The sequence below is a fragment of the Paramisgurnus dabryanus genome, chromosome 23, assembly GCF_030506205.2.
Source record: "Paramisgurnus dabryanus chromosome 23, PD_genome_1.1, whole genome shotgun sequence".
Lineage (NCBI taxonomy): Eukaryota > Metazoa > Chordata > Actinopteri > Cypriniformes > Cobitidae > Paramisgurnus > Paramisgurnus dabryanus.
This window is the reverse complement of record NC_133359.1, coordinates 4,266,171-4,282,638: the sequence shown is the minus strand read 5'-3', so window position 1 is coordinate 4,282,638 and position 16,468 is coordinate 4,266,171. Positions and strand designations below refer to the sequence as shown.

Genomic DNA, 16,468 nt, shown 5'->3' with positions numbered 1-16,468 from the left:
GTTCTCGTCTTTGACGTGAATTCTGCCGGGTATGAATCGCTCCATACTGAACTAAATTGGGAATGGATTTTTTTCCAAAAGGTTTTGCACCACTTGAATTGTCAGAGACAATTTAAGGCTGGGTTTTCTGAAAATCTGAAATAACTCTCCGGGTATTTTTCAAGTTCAGACTTTGTTTACTGTCTTGAAATAACTGAACGAAACCATTTTGAAAATTGAATTTTTACTTTTTGGTCCTATTATTTCTCACTAATAACTGATTTTAGTTAGTTACTAAGTTACTAAGCTGAGATTTGTCATTGTCAGTATAGGTCTGGCTATAATGGTCTGGCCAAGTTGTGTATAGACTATTGATTGGTTCGAGTTCAGTCTCTAGAAAGCGTAACCTCACCATTGACCCGTTGGACAACTGAAGCTGTCTAGATCTATTGAAGGGAAATTGAACTTCATCTACTGCCTCCTAAACAGAAGAATATAAGGATTTTTTAACTTTTTACCAAAGAGTTAGGGATTTACTCTTACAGAAGCTTGTATTGATCAGTATTGTGCTTGTACTTTTTGAATAATATAGTTATGTATATACATGTGGTGTACCGATGGTGTACAGGCCTCATTTATCAATCTAACGTAGAAATCCGTATGCGAATATCATCATACGAACTTTGATCTTTCAAGTTTAAACGAAAAGTTAGAAAAATGCAGTTTGGAGCCTGATAAAAATTACACTAAAACACCTCTTAACCTTACAATTTCAAATAATTATATAATTAACATAAATATTATATAACTATTTAATGTAAGAAATTACTTTTGATGTAATGCCCACATGAACAATACTGTAGTATACTTCCACATCATCACCATTAAAATTGTTTTTCTATGGGATTGTTTGCACCTTTATATGTGATAGTGATCTTGCCGAGCATACATTAACTTCACAGTTTTTCACTTAAATCTAATACACTTTGATATTGAGGAAAATGATGGTGCCAGCCTGATATTAAGTTTAGCGAAATTCTTTTCCACCCCATTCAGTATTCCCCAGGTGCCGGATTCCCCAGATTTGACCTGCGGCGTGTCTGTTTATCCGTGATAAAAACCCTGGGAATGATAAATCATAGCCATTATTTTCAACGCGCTCATGGGGAAGGGGGCCGTGTGCAGGAAAACCTCACGTGACCTTTCTCTCCAGCACTCCACATCATAAACCATTAAGCTTCATCATAGACAAGGTCATAAAAGGATACGTCCATTACGACCAGATCCCTGCCTCCATCAGAGCTTAAATTGACAGCGTGACGGAGTTGTCATCGCACGTCAGTTCACCGATTGGAAATGGGACTCCGTTACAGATCTGAGCCTGATTGAAAGAACCAAGACAGCGTCCTTGAGAGTAGGTACCCAGAATTGGGCATGTCGAAGCGAAAGAGGTAAATAAAATCCAAGCGCCTTTATGAATTAGATATAGTTGTCACGTCTCTCTTATTCTCTATCAATTCAAGCACAAGGCTTTCTGATCAATTAGCGTTTTTAAGCTATTAACCATGATCTCTTGTTAAAATAAAAAAAAGAGCATGGTCAGAGTTTGGTACCATGCCAAACCTTGGATGAGGACTGAATACAGGCAACGTATCTTCATGAATTATATAGGGGAGAGCGGGGCACACATGCTTTTTGGTTTTGGCTCAATCATTCAAAAAATCTTTGAGTTTGATTAATTATATTTTTACACAAGCAACATACACATCTCTGCTACAAATGAACATTTAAAGTTTGTTTCTAGTACTTACCATTCTTGGACAATACACCAAACGTGACATAAGTGCAAACGTTACAACTTACCCCATACATTAGGTGGGGTTCATTGTAACAGGCAGGGGGTTAGTTGTAACACAGACGCAAAAATTTCAATACTATTTTGTCTATATGCTTGAAGTGGATATTGTTTAGATATCTGTCTATAATATCCACACTGTATTCATTCTAACAATAGTTCAATGGATACAAATGTCTAAATATGTGAGAAAAAGCAGAACAATTTTGACAAAACATTTTTATATATGTGACCCAGTCTGTAATAACCATACCACAGTTTCAAAATCAAATTCTGAGATAATGAGCATCAAAGTCTGATTTTAGCCATTCATTTTATTATAATTTCAATCTTTGACGTGACCTTATTCAATCAATATTAAAAATATGAACAAAAATAAATTTGACACATGATTGTTGATAAGACAGGCACATTTATTTTGTTGGCAGCCAGCAATCATTTGTGTGTAGCCTATTTAAAACAACGGCAAGAATTACGCTATCGTTAGCGGTTTTCATATCATAAGTGCTGAGGGGTGAGTTGTAACACAGCGTTACAATTAACCCCGCTGGGTCAAAATATTTTCAAGCCCACCAAAAAAGTTGCTAAGAGCTGCAGACATATACGATGCTATGTTTTAGTCAACAAGACACTGATTAAAGGTGCAGTGTGTAAATTTTAACAGCATCTAGTGGTGAGGTTGCGAATTGCAACCAACAACTCAGTCCACTGTTCAACCCTTGTTTTTGAAATCCATAAAGAAGCTAGGATTGCCACCATAGGACAAACATTTCATTGTCGGAGACAACTTAGTTAAAAAGTTTGTCCGTTATGAGATTCTGTAGAAACATGGTGGCACAAAATGGCGTCTTCCATTTAAGGGGACCCTCGGTGCATGTAGATAAAAACGTCTCATTCTAATGTTATAAGAACATAACGGTACATTTTAAAAGGTCTTTATACACCACTGATAATATAGTTTTGTATATTATTTTGAATTTCTTTCAAGAGATCCTTTTAAAAATTACACACTGCACCTTTAATATGACATAGCATTGGATTTTGGTATCTTACACACCCAACTTAGAAACCGAAAAAACATACCACCAAAACACTCGTTCATCAATAACTCCCTGGAAAAACATTATTCATTTCCAATAATTTGCGGGAGATCGTCTTTTGGCAGCGTGAAAAAACACCAGAAAAATAAAATGCTCAACCTTGTGCAACAATGTAAACAGTCCGTGTTACAACTAACCCCCCGTTAGTTTTTGCCCCGTGCACCCCTACTTTTCCCACTTCTCCCCCTGCCATGGTAAATGCGAGCTGATTCAAGCATGGTGGTTTCAAATCAATCTGCATTTCTGATGTATGGACAATGCTTTCTGGTAAAGAGCTATGAAGATGCTGCTCTCCATCTTAAAGGGACAATAAGTAGGATTTACCCCCATCTAGAGGTGAAATTGTATTTTGCATTCAAACGAACAGTGCTCTCTAGCGCCTCGCTTTTTCCAAATGCGTGTTGTAACTACGGTAGCCGTTATGTAATCACTGATCTCATTGTCCGTTTCAGCTAGTTTACGTGTTTTGAATGAAAACACGTTGTGGAAACGCGTTGGTAGGCTAGTACTTTTTGTCCCTCTCTGCTATTATAGTTTATCAATACGGCGGAAGCCTCTTTGGACTTACCCGTTCAATGTAAATACAGAGAAGAAAATGTAAGCTTACAAAGAAAAGTCAGATCACTGGCAGAGGTCATTTGACACCAACGAGGACATATTTATGAATAAAGACATTGATTTTGATTAATAACACTACTAACTGTCCCTTTAAGACAATCTGACTGCAATTTACTCTCAGTAAAATAAGGCCAGGAATTGAGTACCACCCAACACACAAGCTTACGTAGAGCTGACTTGCCAGACCTTGTTTTGACAGAAGTCAACATGCCTCAACTCTCGGCTGATGAAACGTTTTGATGTCTAGCCTTTTCCAAGCTTTTGGTTTTTGAAGTGCACCTTGAGACAACCCTCCTTCCGTTGTGTACTTATACAGTCGATCTACTTGTCTCGACTGATTTCACAACCGCATTTCTTGTTCCTCTGGCGTAGCTCTCTCTTTAAATCGAGAGGAAAATGATGAGCAGGGAGCCAAGGAGACAACTCGGAGTCCCTGAATACTCCTGAAACATGCCAAAAAGTGTCACACAACCCAGCTGATCCCTGAACAGCGAGTTAAGCGAAAGCATAACAGCCCTGCAGCGGCTGTACAAATAAAGGGCAACGTGCGGCACACAGAAGTGAGGCGTTGTGTGGATTTGTGACCTTGAGTCTGTTTAGGCAGGTAGCTTTTTATCTTGACTCGGTTTATGTGTCATTCTTCCATATTTGCTCTTTAGGAAAAGAGTAAAAGCTGACTTTGCAGATGAACGCATGCAATGATGTCTAATATGTGACCCAGTTAGTAAAAGTTATTTTTTATGTTTCTTTTATGCTAAATCATTTGAAATGACTCATTATCTGCATTATGAGGCTTTTATCTCAATCCTAAAATGTACCAGACTCCCCATATCTGTGGTTGCCCTCCAGTCGTCACCGTCGTGCGACGCTACTGTAACAGCTGTGCATTCACACTGGCATGGCATCTGCCCACACCAATATACAACTCAATATTCAACATGTTGTGTTAATGGGAAACAAAGATGCGGTAAGGCCCGGAGCACCAGCAAAACTCGTATCATCATTGTCTGCTGGCTTAGCTCAGCCCAAATGTTTCCCTGTTGCATTTATCCGGCCGTCCTGAATCCCGAAAGTAGAACCAAAGGAATAACGTAAAATGGGCTTGGATCAAATGGCAAAAATTCATCTTTGATTCACACCTGTCAATCTATTAGTATGTCTCTGATCTCATGACATGTTAAAGGTCCGTGGTCTTGAAAGTGAGTGACGTTGTGATTCAATAATGGAGAAGATGGAGTGGTAGAGCAGTGTATTTGATATTGTGACTGCATGACTCAGTTGTTGAAAACTGTTGCTGATTGTTTCATCATGTTTCAGTGTTTTTACTGCAGTCAGAACAGTTTCTTTAATTTATTTTACATGCTTCATGTTTTTATTTTATTTTACATGCTAGGAATGAGTCAGGGTGGTTAACTAGCAGTCAACTGTCCAAGGACTCAAGGATAAAAGTTAAAGGGATAGTTGACCTAAAAATAAAAAGTCTGTCATCATTGACTCACACTCAAGTTATTTTAAACTTTTATTCATTTATTTGTTCTACGTACACTAAAAAAAATGAACTTTCGCCTTTGCCTGTTTGACTTAATCCTTTCATATTGTGATTACTTAAAAAAATTAATTTAACAACGTGAACTTAATTTAATTGAGTTTATTCAACAAAAGGTGTGTCTTGTCAGCTTTACTTAAAAATTATTTGTTCAGCCAACATAACAGTGTTTTTGTAAAATTAACATATTAATTAAACCAATACAGACTGGCATCTCGTGGGTTAATGATGTTGCAGTGTATTATGGGTAATTGTTGTTGTTCTGACACCCTCTTGCAGAAGTGTAGCACCATTAGATAGGTACCTGTGGCCAACTATGAGTTTATTAACTTGTTCTGATATATTATTAGAAAAAAATATAATAGTTTGAAATGTAACATTTCAAATATATTTGTGATGTACTTGATAAGTTATAATTAAGAGGCTTATATGATTAGTTGTATTAAGCAGCTGCACTATGATTGATTGATTCAGGGTTAAGGAGTTATTAGATAAAAGGGGTGGAGTTTATAAAATGGCATTATTTAAATTTTTGTCATCATTAATTAATTTTTTATGTACAATCAACTCAATTTTTGTTTGTTAAGTTTACTTAATCTTCTTTTGTTAAATGAACTAAATTATTGTTTGTTGAGTTTACTTAACAAATTATGTGGAACCTGTTGACAAAATATTTTTAAGTAAATCCGACATTTCATTTTTTTTGAGTGTAACACTATTTTTGAGCAATGTTTGTAATCAAACAGTTTTTGAGCACCATTGACTTCCATAGAATTTTTCTCCTACTATGGATGTAAATGGTGCTCCTGTTTACTGTTTGATTACAAATATTTTCTTTCATGTGCAGCAAAATAAAGAAATTATTAAAAACTGGAAGAACTTGAATACATTTTCGGTTAAACTATCCCTTAAACTTTTATCCTCCACAGCTTTCGGCTAGTTAACCACCCTGACTCAATCCTAGCTATAAAATAAAATGTAAAAATGTTTTTTAAGAACTCAAACTTTTATTCACTTACCTGGCTAGCTAAGTAATGATCTCAATAATTTAAATGAAAGTGAGCAGCAAAGTGGCTTTGAAATGGCTTTGAGCAGAAAACATATAGCCAGTAGAGTACTGCACTGCACTGTAAAAAAATCCAATTAATGAAATGTTGGACGGGCAAAAATATATAAGTTAAACCAATTTTTTTGTTTGAGCTAGTTGAGAAGACATATTATTAGGGATGCACCGATACCAATACTGGTATCGGGTATCGGCCTCGATACCACATTTTCTAAAGTACTCGTTAAAAGTCCCCCGATACCTGGAATCGATACCACGGTCTGAGAAATGTCTATGTTTGAGCTGTGTGTAAGGGGTTAATGTCTCTTGTGTTGTCCAAAGAGGCAGAGTTTACAACAAACTGGAAAACTAGTCCTTTGTTTTTTTTGTTAAATTACATGACTAAAGCTGTTATCTGTAAATTTAAATCATGTTTTTTTATTGAGTACTCGGTATCGGTATCGGCAAGTACTGAAATGCAAGTACTCGTACTCATACTCGTATTCCAAAAAAGTGGTATCGGTGCATCCCTACATATTATTTTAAGTCTAGATAAATCTGTGTTTAAAACATTAAATGAATGGTTATTTTCAAATCCAGTCAACATTCAGAATGGCCAGTGTTGACTGAACTAATTAAGACAAATCAGGTAAATATGTGGAGTTATGACAACTTAACAAAATGCTCCTAATATTACTGTTATTTGGTCACAAAATGTAATTGTAAGAGTTGTTCAGGCGTGAATGTATGTGCTTGAAGTTTAAATATGCGGTCGGTTAATAAAGATAGCGTCTATTGAAAAATGTGCTCGGACACTTTCGGACGGAGCTCCATATGTGCTCAATATGAGCTCCAGAAAATCACCGGCGCTTAAGTGCTCACACCCCACCCAGCGCAGCCTCGCCTCGGCAAGCGCATCAGAAATCGACTGCTGGCTCAGATATCTCTGTGGCGTTTAAACGTGATTTTATTAATCTTAATTTCTCATACTTAACAATGAAAGGGTTATGTTTTAAATCATATTTAGGATTGTACTTAATTGATATCGCTGTTAAGTGATGTTTCATATCTTTTACATTTGTTATAACCGGACTGCATGCGAATTTGAACTTCAGAGCAGAAGGAGCGGATGGAGAAATAGTCCCAATATCATAACAATCTTAAATAAATCTTCTAAATATACCCATGTGTGTACCCGCGTGCGCGTGCGCGTTTGTGTATGTACAGTATGTGCGTGACTTTTTAATTTAAAATGTCTTAACTCGGAAGGATCTGGATCACAGGTCATTTCATCTGAGATCAATCCGCACCTAACAGCCTGAATCACTTACTGATTCACATGACACAAGTCAACAGCCGTTTCCTCAAGTTCACGTCAGGTAAGTGTTTGTAAATAAATGTTAATTTTAGACTATATTAATTGGCAAAGACGCAAATACTCGACGTTTTTGTAAACATATAAGTTATATAAAGGTGTGTTATGTTATGTGTCTGAGTTAAAGTGGAGCTATTTTAGTTAAGATTACCGGACAGGGTTTATTACTCCGTCTTAATTATAATTGGGACATTTTTACAAACAAACCTTATAAAATACAATACTGGCGTGCATTTTGAGACAAAACAATAGCACTCATATGTTAAGAGATGTCAGTATTTTAGTCAGTGATAAGTCCTGTTCGAGAAAACCGCCCAATAGTGTTTAATTCAATTACGTGTGATGTCTGAGGGACATTTGGCAATAAAGTCTTTCACCGTCAAGCTTTATTATATTAAACATCTATTTATGTATGTATTTATATTTCTCTGTTTATCAAACCAGAGCGGTGATGATGTGGAGAGGCAGACCAGAGGGATGCATGGCGAAAGAAGTTAAATAGCCCTGGAGATGTTCTGACTGACTTTGGAGGCTTTTTGGACTGTTTTATGCCCTCTATTTAGAGAAGACTTAATTCTGTATGTTCAGTCTGTATGATAAGTGAATAAAGCTTTTGTTTTTATGTGACTGAAGTTAATTATTTGTTAACAACACCAGCATAAATTATTTGATAAATAATTTTAAAAAGTTTATTAAGTATTCCCAAATAATAAATATTAATTGAAGTAACACATAAAACATTGAGTGAATACTTAAATTTTAATTGACAGAGTCTTTGCTGTAAGTTTTTAAAGATTCAACTGATTAAAACATTTTAGTTGAATGAGCTATAAAGCTAGTTGAGCAAACATACTTTTTTATATTTGAGTCAAAATTGGGCCAACTAAAAAACATCAATCCAGGTAACACTTTCGAGTCAGAAATTGAATGAACGTAAAATTTCTGTGGAACTAGTTACTAAAAAATAATTCATTGAGCCAACTATTTATTTTTTACAGTGTGTAAAAAAACAAATGCAGCATGTTTGTCAAATCAACATATATTTTGCGTGCACACACAAACACACAATAATATGTTTTTATGGAGTTATACTCATAACTCAATTTATGTACAAGCCAGGAATTAAGCTTGGTTTTTGAACTTTTTTCTCTGGGGGCCACATTATCGTTCCTGACTGTGATGGGGGGCCGGATCAGCTATATAGAATTGTATCACCCTGACCAATTGTATGACCACCAGCAGTAGAGATTACTGGCCTGGCACAGCCAAAGTCCCCATCAGTAAACGGCTTTCCGTTGGGTAGCTAGTAGGTGAGCTACCTTATAGTTCGGACATCAGCCTGGAGTTTGGTGAAGGAATACATTCTGTTGTGAAGCCAGTCTGCCTTTCATCCTCCGAGTCCACTCTTCTCTTGCTTTCCCTCGCTAGCTAGCATACTCTTTGTGGTGGGTTTCATGATGATGACACAGATTAAATTTTTTGAAAACTGCCACACTTTCTTTACATATAATACAAACTGCACGGTCCTTACACTGAACAAAAAAATAAACGTTGGTCATCTGTTCTTTGAAAACTCTCTTATCAACTTTTCATTTAACGCTAGCTATTTTGCCGTCCTGAACACTTCCAGTTCTGTGACAGTTATATGCACGTGCATTGTCTGTCACCGCTTGATCACGAGAATATAGTTCATTTTATAACTAAATATCATTTTTCAACTTAAAAAAATCAACAAAATACCAGATGCGAACATATTATTACTTTCCAAAAAAGCAATTACAAAAATAAAATTGCCTCATAGGGCCGGTTCAAGTAGTGGGGGGCAGAGGGGCTGGGGGGCCGGTCAAAGGGGCATGGCGGGCCTGATTCGGCCTGCGGGCCTTAGTTTGGTGACCCATGTACTAAAGGGTTAATGGTGCCACATGGTGATCAACAGTAAAAATGAAACATTTTACTTCTTTGCAAAAAAACCCCACCAACAATCAAGAATGAATGCTTTTATGATGTCATGGCTTTGCAATAAAAATTTTTTTTATAATGGAAGTCAATGGGGCAAAAAAAACCACGAACAGTAAATGAGGGAGAATAACATAAAATCTGATGCTGCACCAAAACTAAAAATGCATCAAAGCCAATGTTTATTATTTATCTTTGACATGCCCAAGACTGTGAAAAAGGTTTTAAAAAATCCAGTCCACAATCACTTTTTATATTGAAAACCTGTCATTTTGTGTTTTTCCCCCAAATAAGTGATATCAATTATGAACTTCGCAAAAAAAATATGTTAAAATCATGGAATTTTTGTAAAGATTTGGTAGTTTTGATCAGTACTGAGGTTGATTAAAAAAAAAAAAAATATTCAACTGATACATTTTTTGAAGTCGTTTACTTGAGTGGATGTTTTCATTTGTTTAAATTTGCCCACTGCGTATTGTTGAGCTTTTGAAAATTTCAAAGCATTTTCCTAAAATATGTGTAAATATAAAATTTGTCACCAAAAATCATTCCAATTGCTGAAACAGAGAGAAAGTTATAACCAAATTACGACTCAAAAAACCTCCCTAGTGGATGAAAACATCCTCAACAACACATAAGGGTTAACAAATTAAAGGTGCAGTGTGTAAATTTTATGGCATCTAGTGGTGAGGTTGCAAATTGCAACCAACAACTCAGTTTGCAGCTCCCTCTTCGCTTTTGAAATGCATAGAGAAGCTACGGTAGCCTTCACAGGACAAACATATCACCGTTGAAGATAACAGATACGTTGTGTTTCACCTTTGCCGTAAAACTTTTTCATTCCTCCTCGTCCAGAATCAGGACACATTTCGATTATCATTCCAATGAAACGCGTTGAATCACAGAACTCCAGAGAACATTCAATGCGTGAAACGATGTAAACTCACATCCGTGACTGCAGTTTACAAACCGCTTTAGCTGTTAAGCTAATGAAGCCTCCTGTGTAGAAATCTCAAACAACTGTCTCTAAAGCACATGTGGATTGAAACAGCTGTTGTTTCAGCACTCCACCGTGCTTAATTTATCTCAACCATCCTATTTTCAAAGCCCTTTCCTTGAGATGTTTTATTGCTCTGTTTCGACACACCATCTGTACCTTGAAATTGCACTATGATTATACATTATAAATTACATTGAAGCCACGAAAGAGTGGCTGTGCATTTTATTTCACTTTACAAAGTAGGTTGCTTTTCTTTGAGAATCACTTATATGGTGTGTATTTATTTTATGGAAGTATCATTTTTTTGAAAAATCAGTCTATGATCATAACGAAAAGCACTAAAAAGTGTAAAACAAAGTAAAAAAAAAACTTTGTTTAAGCTACGACACACTGCAACCGGGTGATTCTCACGAAATCCAGACTTAGAAGGTGTCCAGCAGATTTTTTTAAAAAGCCCTTGAAGCCAATTTCTTTTGCACATATAAGATTAAGGTCTGAACTTACTATAACCATTATTTTTAGAGGATTTAAAAAATATTTCCTATAGAATTATTTAAATTTTTTAGATTATCATTATCAAAAATTATCATTACCGCAACATAATATTACATTAAATATATGCATTTACAAACTCATGTTTCGGTAATGAAAACTAAAAGTTTCAACTTTTATATGGAGAGAAAAAATAAGAACTGCTTACCTGGTAGCCATCTTGAGTGTCACAGTCAATTATGTCCCTTCCAACTATTTTTTTTTTTTGAAAATGTTAGTTCATTGAGGGCTTAAACAATGATTAAAAATTGTTGCGGAGGATGAGAAAATTGGTTTTGGACACATTAATATTCCTTATTATTGTCTCTACATTTACCAATGATCACCAAACACCACAAGTTTCTTTACTGTAAATGTTTATAGTATAACATGCACTGAAGCTTTTTATTTTTTAGATTTTTTAATTATAAATATTTCCATGTCAAAGAACCCAAATCCAGTCATGGACACGTTGCGGTAATGAACATTTTCCCCTTAAATGTGGAAAAACAACAAAATTGGTTTGTATGATGTCATTTGAAATCATGTGCAAAATAATACGTGAAGAGATGTTTGTAACTGTATGTTTCTTATTTTGATAGCATTTACTTTTTTTTATCAAAGTGTTTCATGACACCTCATAAGTCTAATTTCGCGAGAATCACACAACTGCGTTTTTTTTTTTACAAAAAAGGAAGAAATAGAAAAATCAAGTGCAGAAACTAGTCTGAGTACCTACTGTAGTGTAGTAAATTACTTTTCTTGGAGCAGCTAAAGTGTTGACCTCCAGATCTGGTCTTCACGGACGAATAACCATTGGTAAATTTACACGAATGACTCTTGTACATTTCGAGATAACGCCTCAATATTGAGAATGAGGTAGTCTACAAGACAAATGATCTCCCAGTCAAATAACCAATTTGGATTAGTGTCAGTCTCGCACACCTACTCGACCTTGACTTTGTACGAGTGGCCGTCGAAAGAAACTTCTCAGGGTTATTTCCGCATATGAGGTTCATTTCCATTACTACACGGCACTTTGTTACCTCATCGCTAATTATCGGACTTCGAACCTCCGTGACCCATACGTTGGCGTTTATAGGCGTGGAGGTGTTTTTACTCCCATCTAATGATCCGATCTGCCTTAGTTTCAGCAGTTTACCTCGGTGGATTGCCTTCCACTCTGCTCACCCCCACAAATCGAGAACCTTGTAACCTAAACCCGACCCACGTCTAGGCCTGAACGGGTGTAATAACTCTCTAATGAAGTTATATAAAAATTGGACGGCCGTTTGCACGCAGATGTGTGGAGTTAATTAACTCTCGACTGTTCGTAGAAGTATGTGCACAGGTGCCGGCAAACTGACATTTTGAGGGAATGGGTCAATATGGGAACACGGAGCATTGAGAAGTTGGCGAGCGTGGGATGGACATCATGTTAATGGATGGAAGAGAGAATCGGACCGTAACTCTTTCATCACGAGGAATGGATTTGCAACAGTGCCACTGAGCGGCGTTCCAAGTTTTTGACATCTGAAAGTGCTTTAGAGAAAGAATGTTTTCACTTTAGATATCAAAAATGTATTCACAATGTAATTAACGCCTGTAATATCATAATTCACAGCTTGATACATGGAGAAGAAAGAATCACGGGGCATTAAAGATAATAATATGACTGATTCTGCTAGCTTTGACATCTTCATGCTGAGCAACCTCGTTGGAAATGAATAGGAATGTTAACGGATGAGTAATTTTTAAACCTCTTTCACGTCATCTTTTTATTGAATAAACTGTTGACTGATATCTCTTTGGCATTTCCCAAACCCATGTACATGGTTTATGCGAAATAGAAATCCTGTGCACATATTTGCACCACATTTGCTCAGCCAAAATTCATGCTGGCACCTCCGTCTAGCTTTGGATCAGCATTCAGTGAGTTCTGGTGGGTTGCCACGTTTGTCAAGATTGCTTTGGGATGCCGGTGGCTGTTCCAACATTCTCTTCAGTCTCTGGCCTGATTGTTTATAACAGAATAATCATCACATCTGTATTACAGGTGAAAACAAAAACGAAGAGATTTGACTCAATGTCAAACACTTGATGTCAGTTCCTGCTAAATAAATCCAGAAATTTAATAAAAATGCGCTTTTTTTAAATAAACCCATTTTGCTGACACTATTTGTTTAAACATGCGATTTCTGTTCTGTTTGCCTAAAGCACTCAAAATTCAAGAAAATGACGATGTAAAATTTGCATGCAGTGTCGATTTTTGTGTTTGTGCTTGTTGTGCATATTTCCCATGTGAATAGGGTGCTGAAACAACGCAGACAGAGCTTAAATTTCATTTTACTGTATCTAATGATGAGATCAGAACTTGGTAAATTACCTAACCTGGTCAAGACTCAAGGTAGATTTTACTTAAAACATACACTTCCGGTCAAAAGTTTTGGAAGACTTTCTCGTTCTTTATTTACGTATATATTGTCCTCTTCCAAACTATGGTATGACAAGTACAACTTTGGGAGTTATGTTGGTGACTAAAAGCCTTCCAAAATAAATCAAAACTTAAATTTATTATCAGAAGTGCAGTCACCCTTTGCCTAAAAACTTTATCAAGAAGCTTCTTGAAGTTTTGGATGATTTTTCACATTTAATCTGGACTCTTATGCTGCGTTTACACCAGCCGCTGTAGAGGCATCAAGAGTGAGTGATTTCAATGTTAAGTCAATGTGAAGACGCGTTGATGTGCGCCTGGAGGTCTTGCCTCGGGAATGAGGCGTTTAGCGCTAATGCCGCAAATTGAGCGTTGCCGCGGGAAACGCACGACTTGAAAAAGTTGAGCTTTGGCGGAAAAATGTGCCGCATTAAACAATCCGGGGCTTGCTCTAGTGGTGACATGATTACAGGAAGTGAGCAGGATCGCAGGAGCCCCTCCCATGATGCGAATTTCCACTTGAATGTCTCGATGACTAGAATTTCATGTGCGGCATTCACGTGTGAATGAAGCGAGTAACTCAAAATGTTCAAGCGGCAAACTAGACGCGAATTTGACACCTCAAACCCGGCTGGTGTGAACCCACAGTTAGGCTGCATTTACACTGTCTGTTTTAAGTGACTCAATTCCATTTTTTATGTGGCACAGATCGGATATGCCCATGAACGTGTTAGCAGGAGAAAAACGTATAGATTCTGATATTTTCCTATTGGTTTCAGGGTTTCCAAGATGAATCGGATACATGCATTCACGTCCGCAATGTAAGCAGACAGATCGGATATTCCCATGTTAAGACGTGACATGCGTCATTGAAAAAAATGAACGTGATTGTGTTAGGGGCGGGGCCATGCCCGGTGGCTGCAGTGCATCATCAAGCCACCGTTTTAGCCCCGCCCAAATAATCCTGAACACAGAAATGTGGAAGAACTGTTTATAATTCAGTTCTACATAGTTCAGTCTTTGTTACGTGTTTCAGCAATACATTTCTAACATTTATAATGCGTTTAGAAACATTTTTTGAAATGACTTCACACCTTTAAAGTGCGATTGAACATCAGGGTCAGGTGGTTTAAGAAAATATCATCAGTTAGGCTGTAATCTACAGTGGCATACGGTGCATGCTGGGAATATTTCAGGAGACAGTGATGTAAACCAGAGACGACTGTCTTGCTTACAACCGGCACAATTTTAGATTCCAACTTCAGTTTATTCCGTTTAAGTGCTTGACATTTCGAGATTTCTATGGTTTACATGTCAGGTCAGAGAGATATTTCATATATACTGTCTATATAAGTCTTTTTATGCTTGTTTCAATGAACTGTGTTGATATTTGTGCATGTGGAAATTAGATGAGACTAGCGTAGTCTTTTCATCAAATTTTCATCTTTTCGCTTGACAGGAACGATTATTCATCAAAGTGGAATTACTGCGCAAGCAATACCGGCTCTGAGGAATATTGCAAAGATGTATTTTTCTTGACATGCGGCTGTAAACTTTTGTTTTCATGCTGATCCTAGTTCAATTATCTGGGTCTCCTTATGAATTCATGAGACCCTTCAGATTTGAGCTGACTGGGGTTGGTAATGCGATTTGGCTGATCCCAGATATTGCTAAAACATGAAGAAGATACAGTTTACTTGAAGATTAGCTTGTTGTACCTTAAGCTTGACATATTCACTGTCATTATGTCCGGGCCGCAGTACTGCAGTCTGTTTGCCTTGGGGTTTAGCCAAACTGTCTGACAAGGATTAAAGTACGTGGTGTGCCGCATTAATATGCATCTGTTAATATGCATCATCACATTTTTGGCACATTGGGTGAATTGCTGAGCCTTGCATGTCCCCAGGGACGTTCTTACATTTGTTCGGTAGTATTTATCATTTTTGTGTTTTATTTTTTCCACAGGTGGAGAGAGAGATCGCCATTCTGAAGCTAATAGAACACCCACATGTTTTAAAGTTGCACGACGTCTACGAAAACAAGAAATATTTGTAAGTATTACAAGCATGGTGTGTAACGTTATAATGTATAGTTTAGGGCATCAAGCCAAGTAAAATGTTTTGGTCCTGCTCGATTTTCGTTGACTTCGTTGACGTTGAGTAAAATAATGTAAGTTTTTCATAAGATCCCCTGGGGTCAATGAGTAAGCATGACAGAAACTTGATGCTGTCTGGAGAAAAAGCAACAGCCGGCATTTTTTCTTTCTAAATTATTCAATTTTGATGGCTATATGTTTTGCCCCGTCGCATAAAACCACCATAGGTTTATCAATGCCATCAAAAGTATTATTTTGGTTTTGTTTGTTTGTTGATCACGAAGTACAAAGTAGATAAGGAAAACTAGGATTCCGTGTGTATTCAACGCGCCGCCATTGTTGTTTACAATGCATGGAATGGTGCGCTATGATTGGTTAAGTAAGGGATAATTAATGATGGGCCTTGAATTATAAGAAAATATTACACAACTAAGATGGTAATGTGGCATGACGCGAAGCGGGTGTGCATAATTTCGAATAATTCAAAGGACCGGAGTCAATTATTCGGCTTATACAACGGTTACCAAAAACGTTGCTCTGGTGTCTTTTTGACAAGTAAGGTGTGTGGTTTACAGAAAATTAATCAACACCCATGGAACATTTCTCAGCCAATCAGAATAAAGCATTCAACAGCCTCGTGGTATAAGTGGATTTATTGCATTCTGCAGAGAAGGAGGACTGGTGTTTATTGCTGTTTGGGAAAAAGGGAGAAAAGATGACAGAATAACACGGCGGATATTGGATTTTGCGTCAAATTAAAGGAACAGTATGTAAGAAATTGATATCAATTAATCATAAAATGGCCCTGATATGTCACTAGACATTAAGAAATCATTTTCATTTCAAATACTTATATCACTGACAACAGTGGTCTGGCCAGGATATTGTCATTTAAAAAGTGGAGTTGCAGCCCTCAACTGATGTTTATGTTGTC

The 16,468-nt window shown here is 36.9% G+C and overlaps 1 protein-coding gene across 2 annotated transcripts in view; it reads left to right on the top strand.

Annotated features, from left to right (window-relative positions):
• The window catches only part of brsk2a (BR serine/threonine kinase 2a), a 231,149-nt gene that overhangs the window by 142,867 nt on the left and 71,814 nt on the right, over positions 1-16,468 (top strand). For both annotated transcript variants that reach the window (XM_065292269.1, XM_065292268.1), the window contains exon 3: positions 15,405-15,490. In XM_065292269.1, the coding sequence (XP_065148341.1) occupies positions 15,405-15,490 (86 nt within the window). The remainder of the gene's footprint in view (positions 1-15,404; positions 15,491-16,468) is intronic.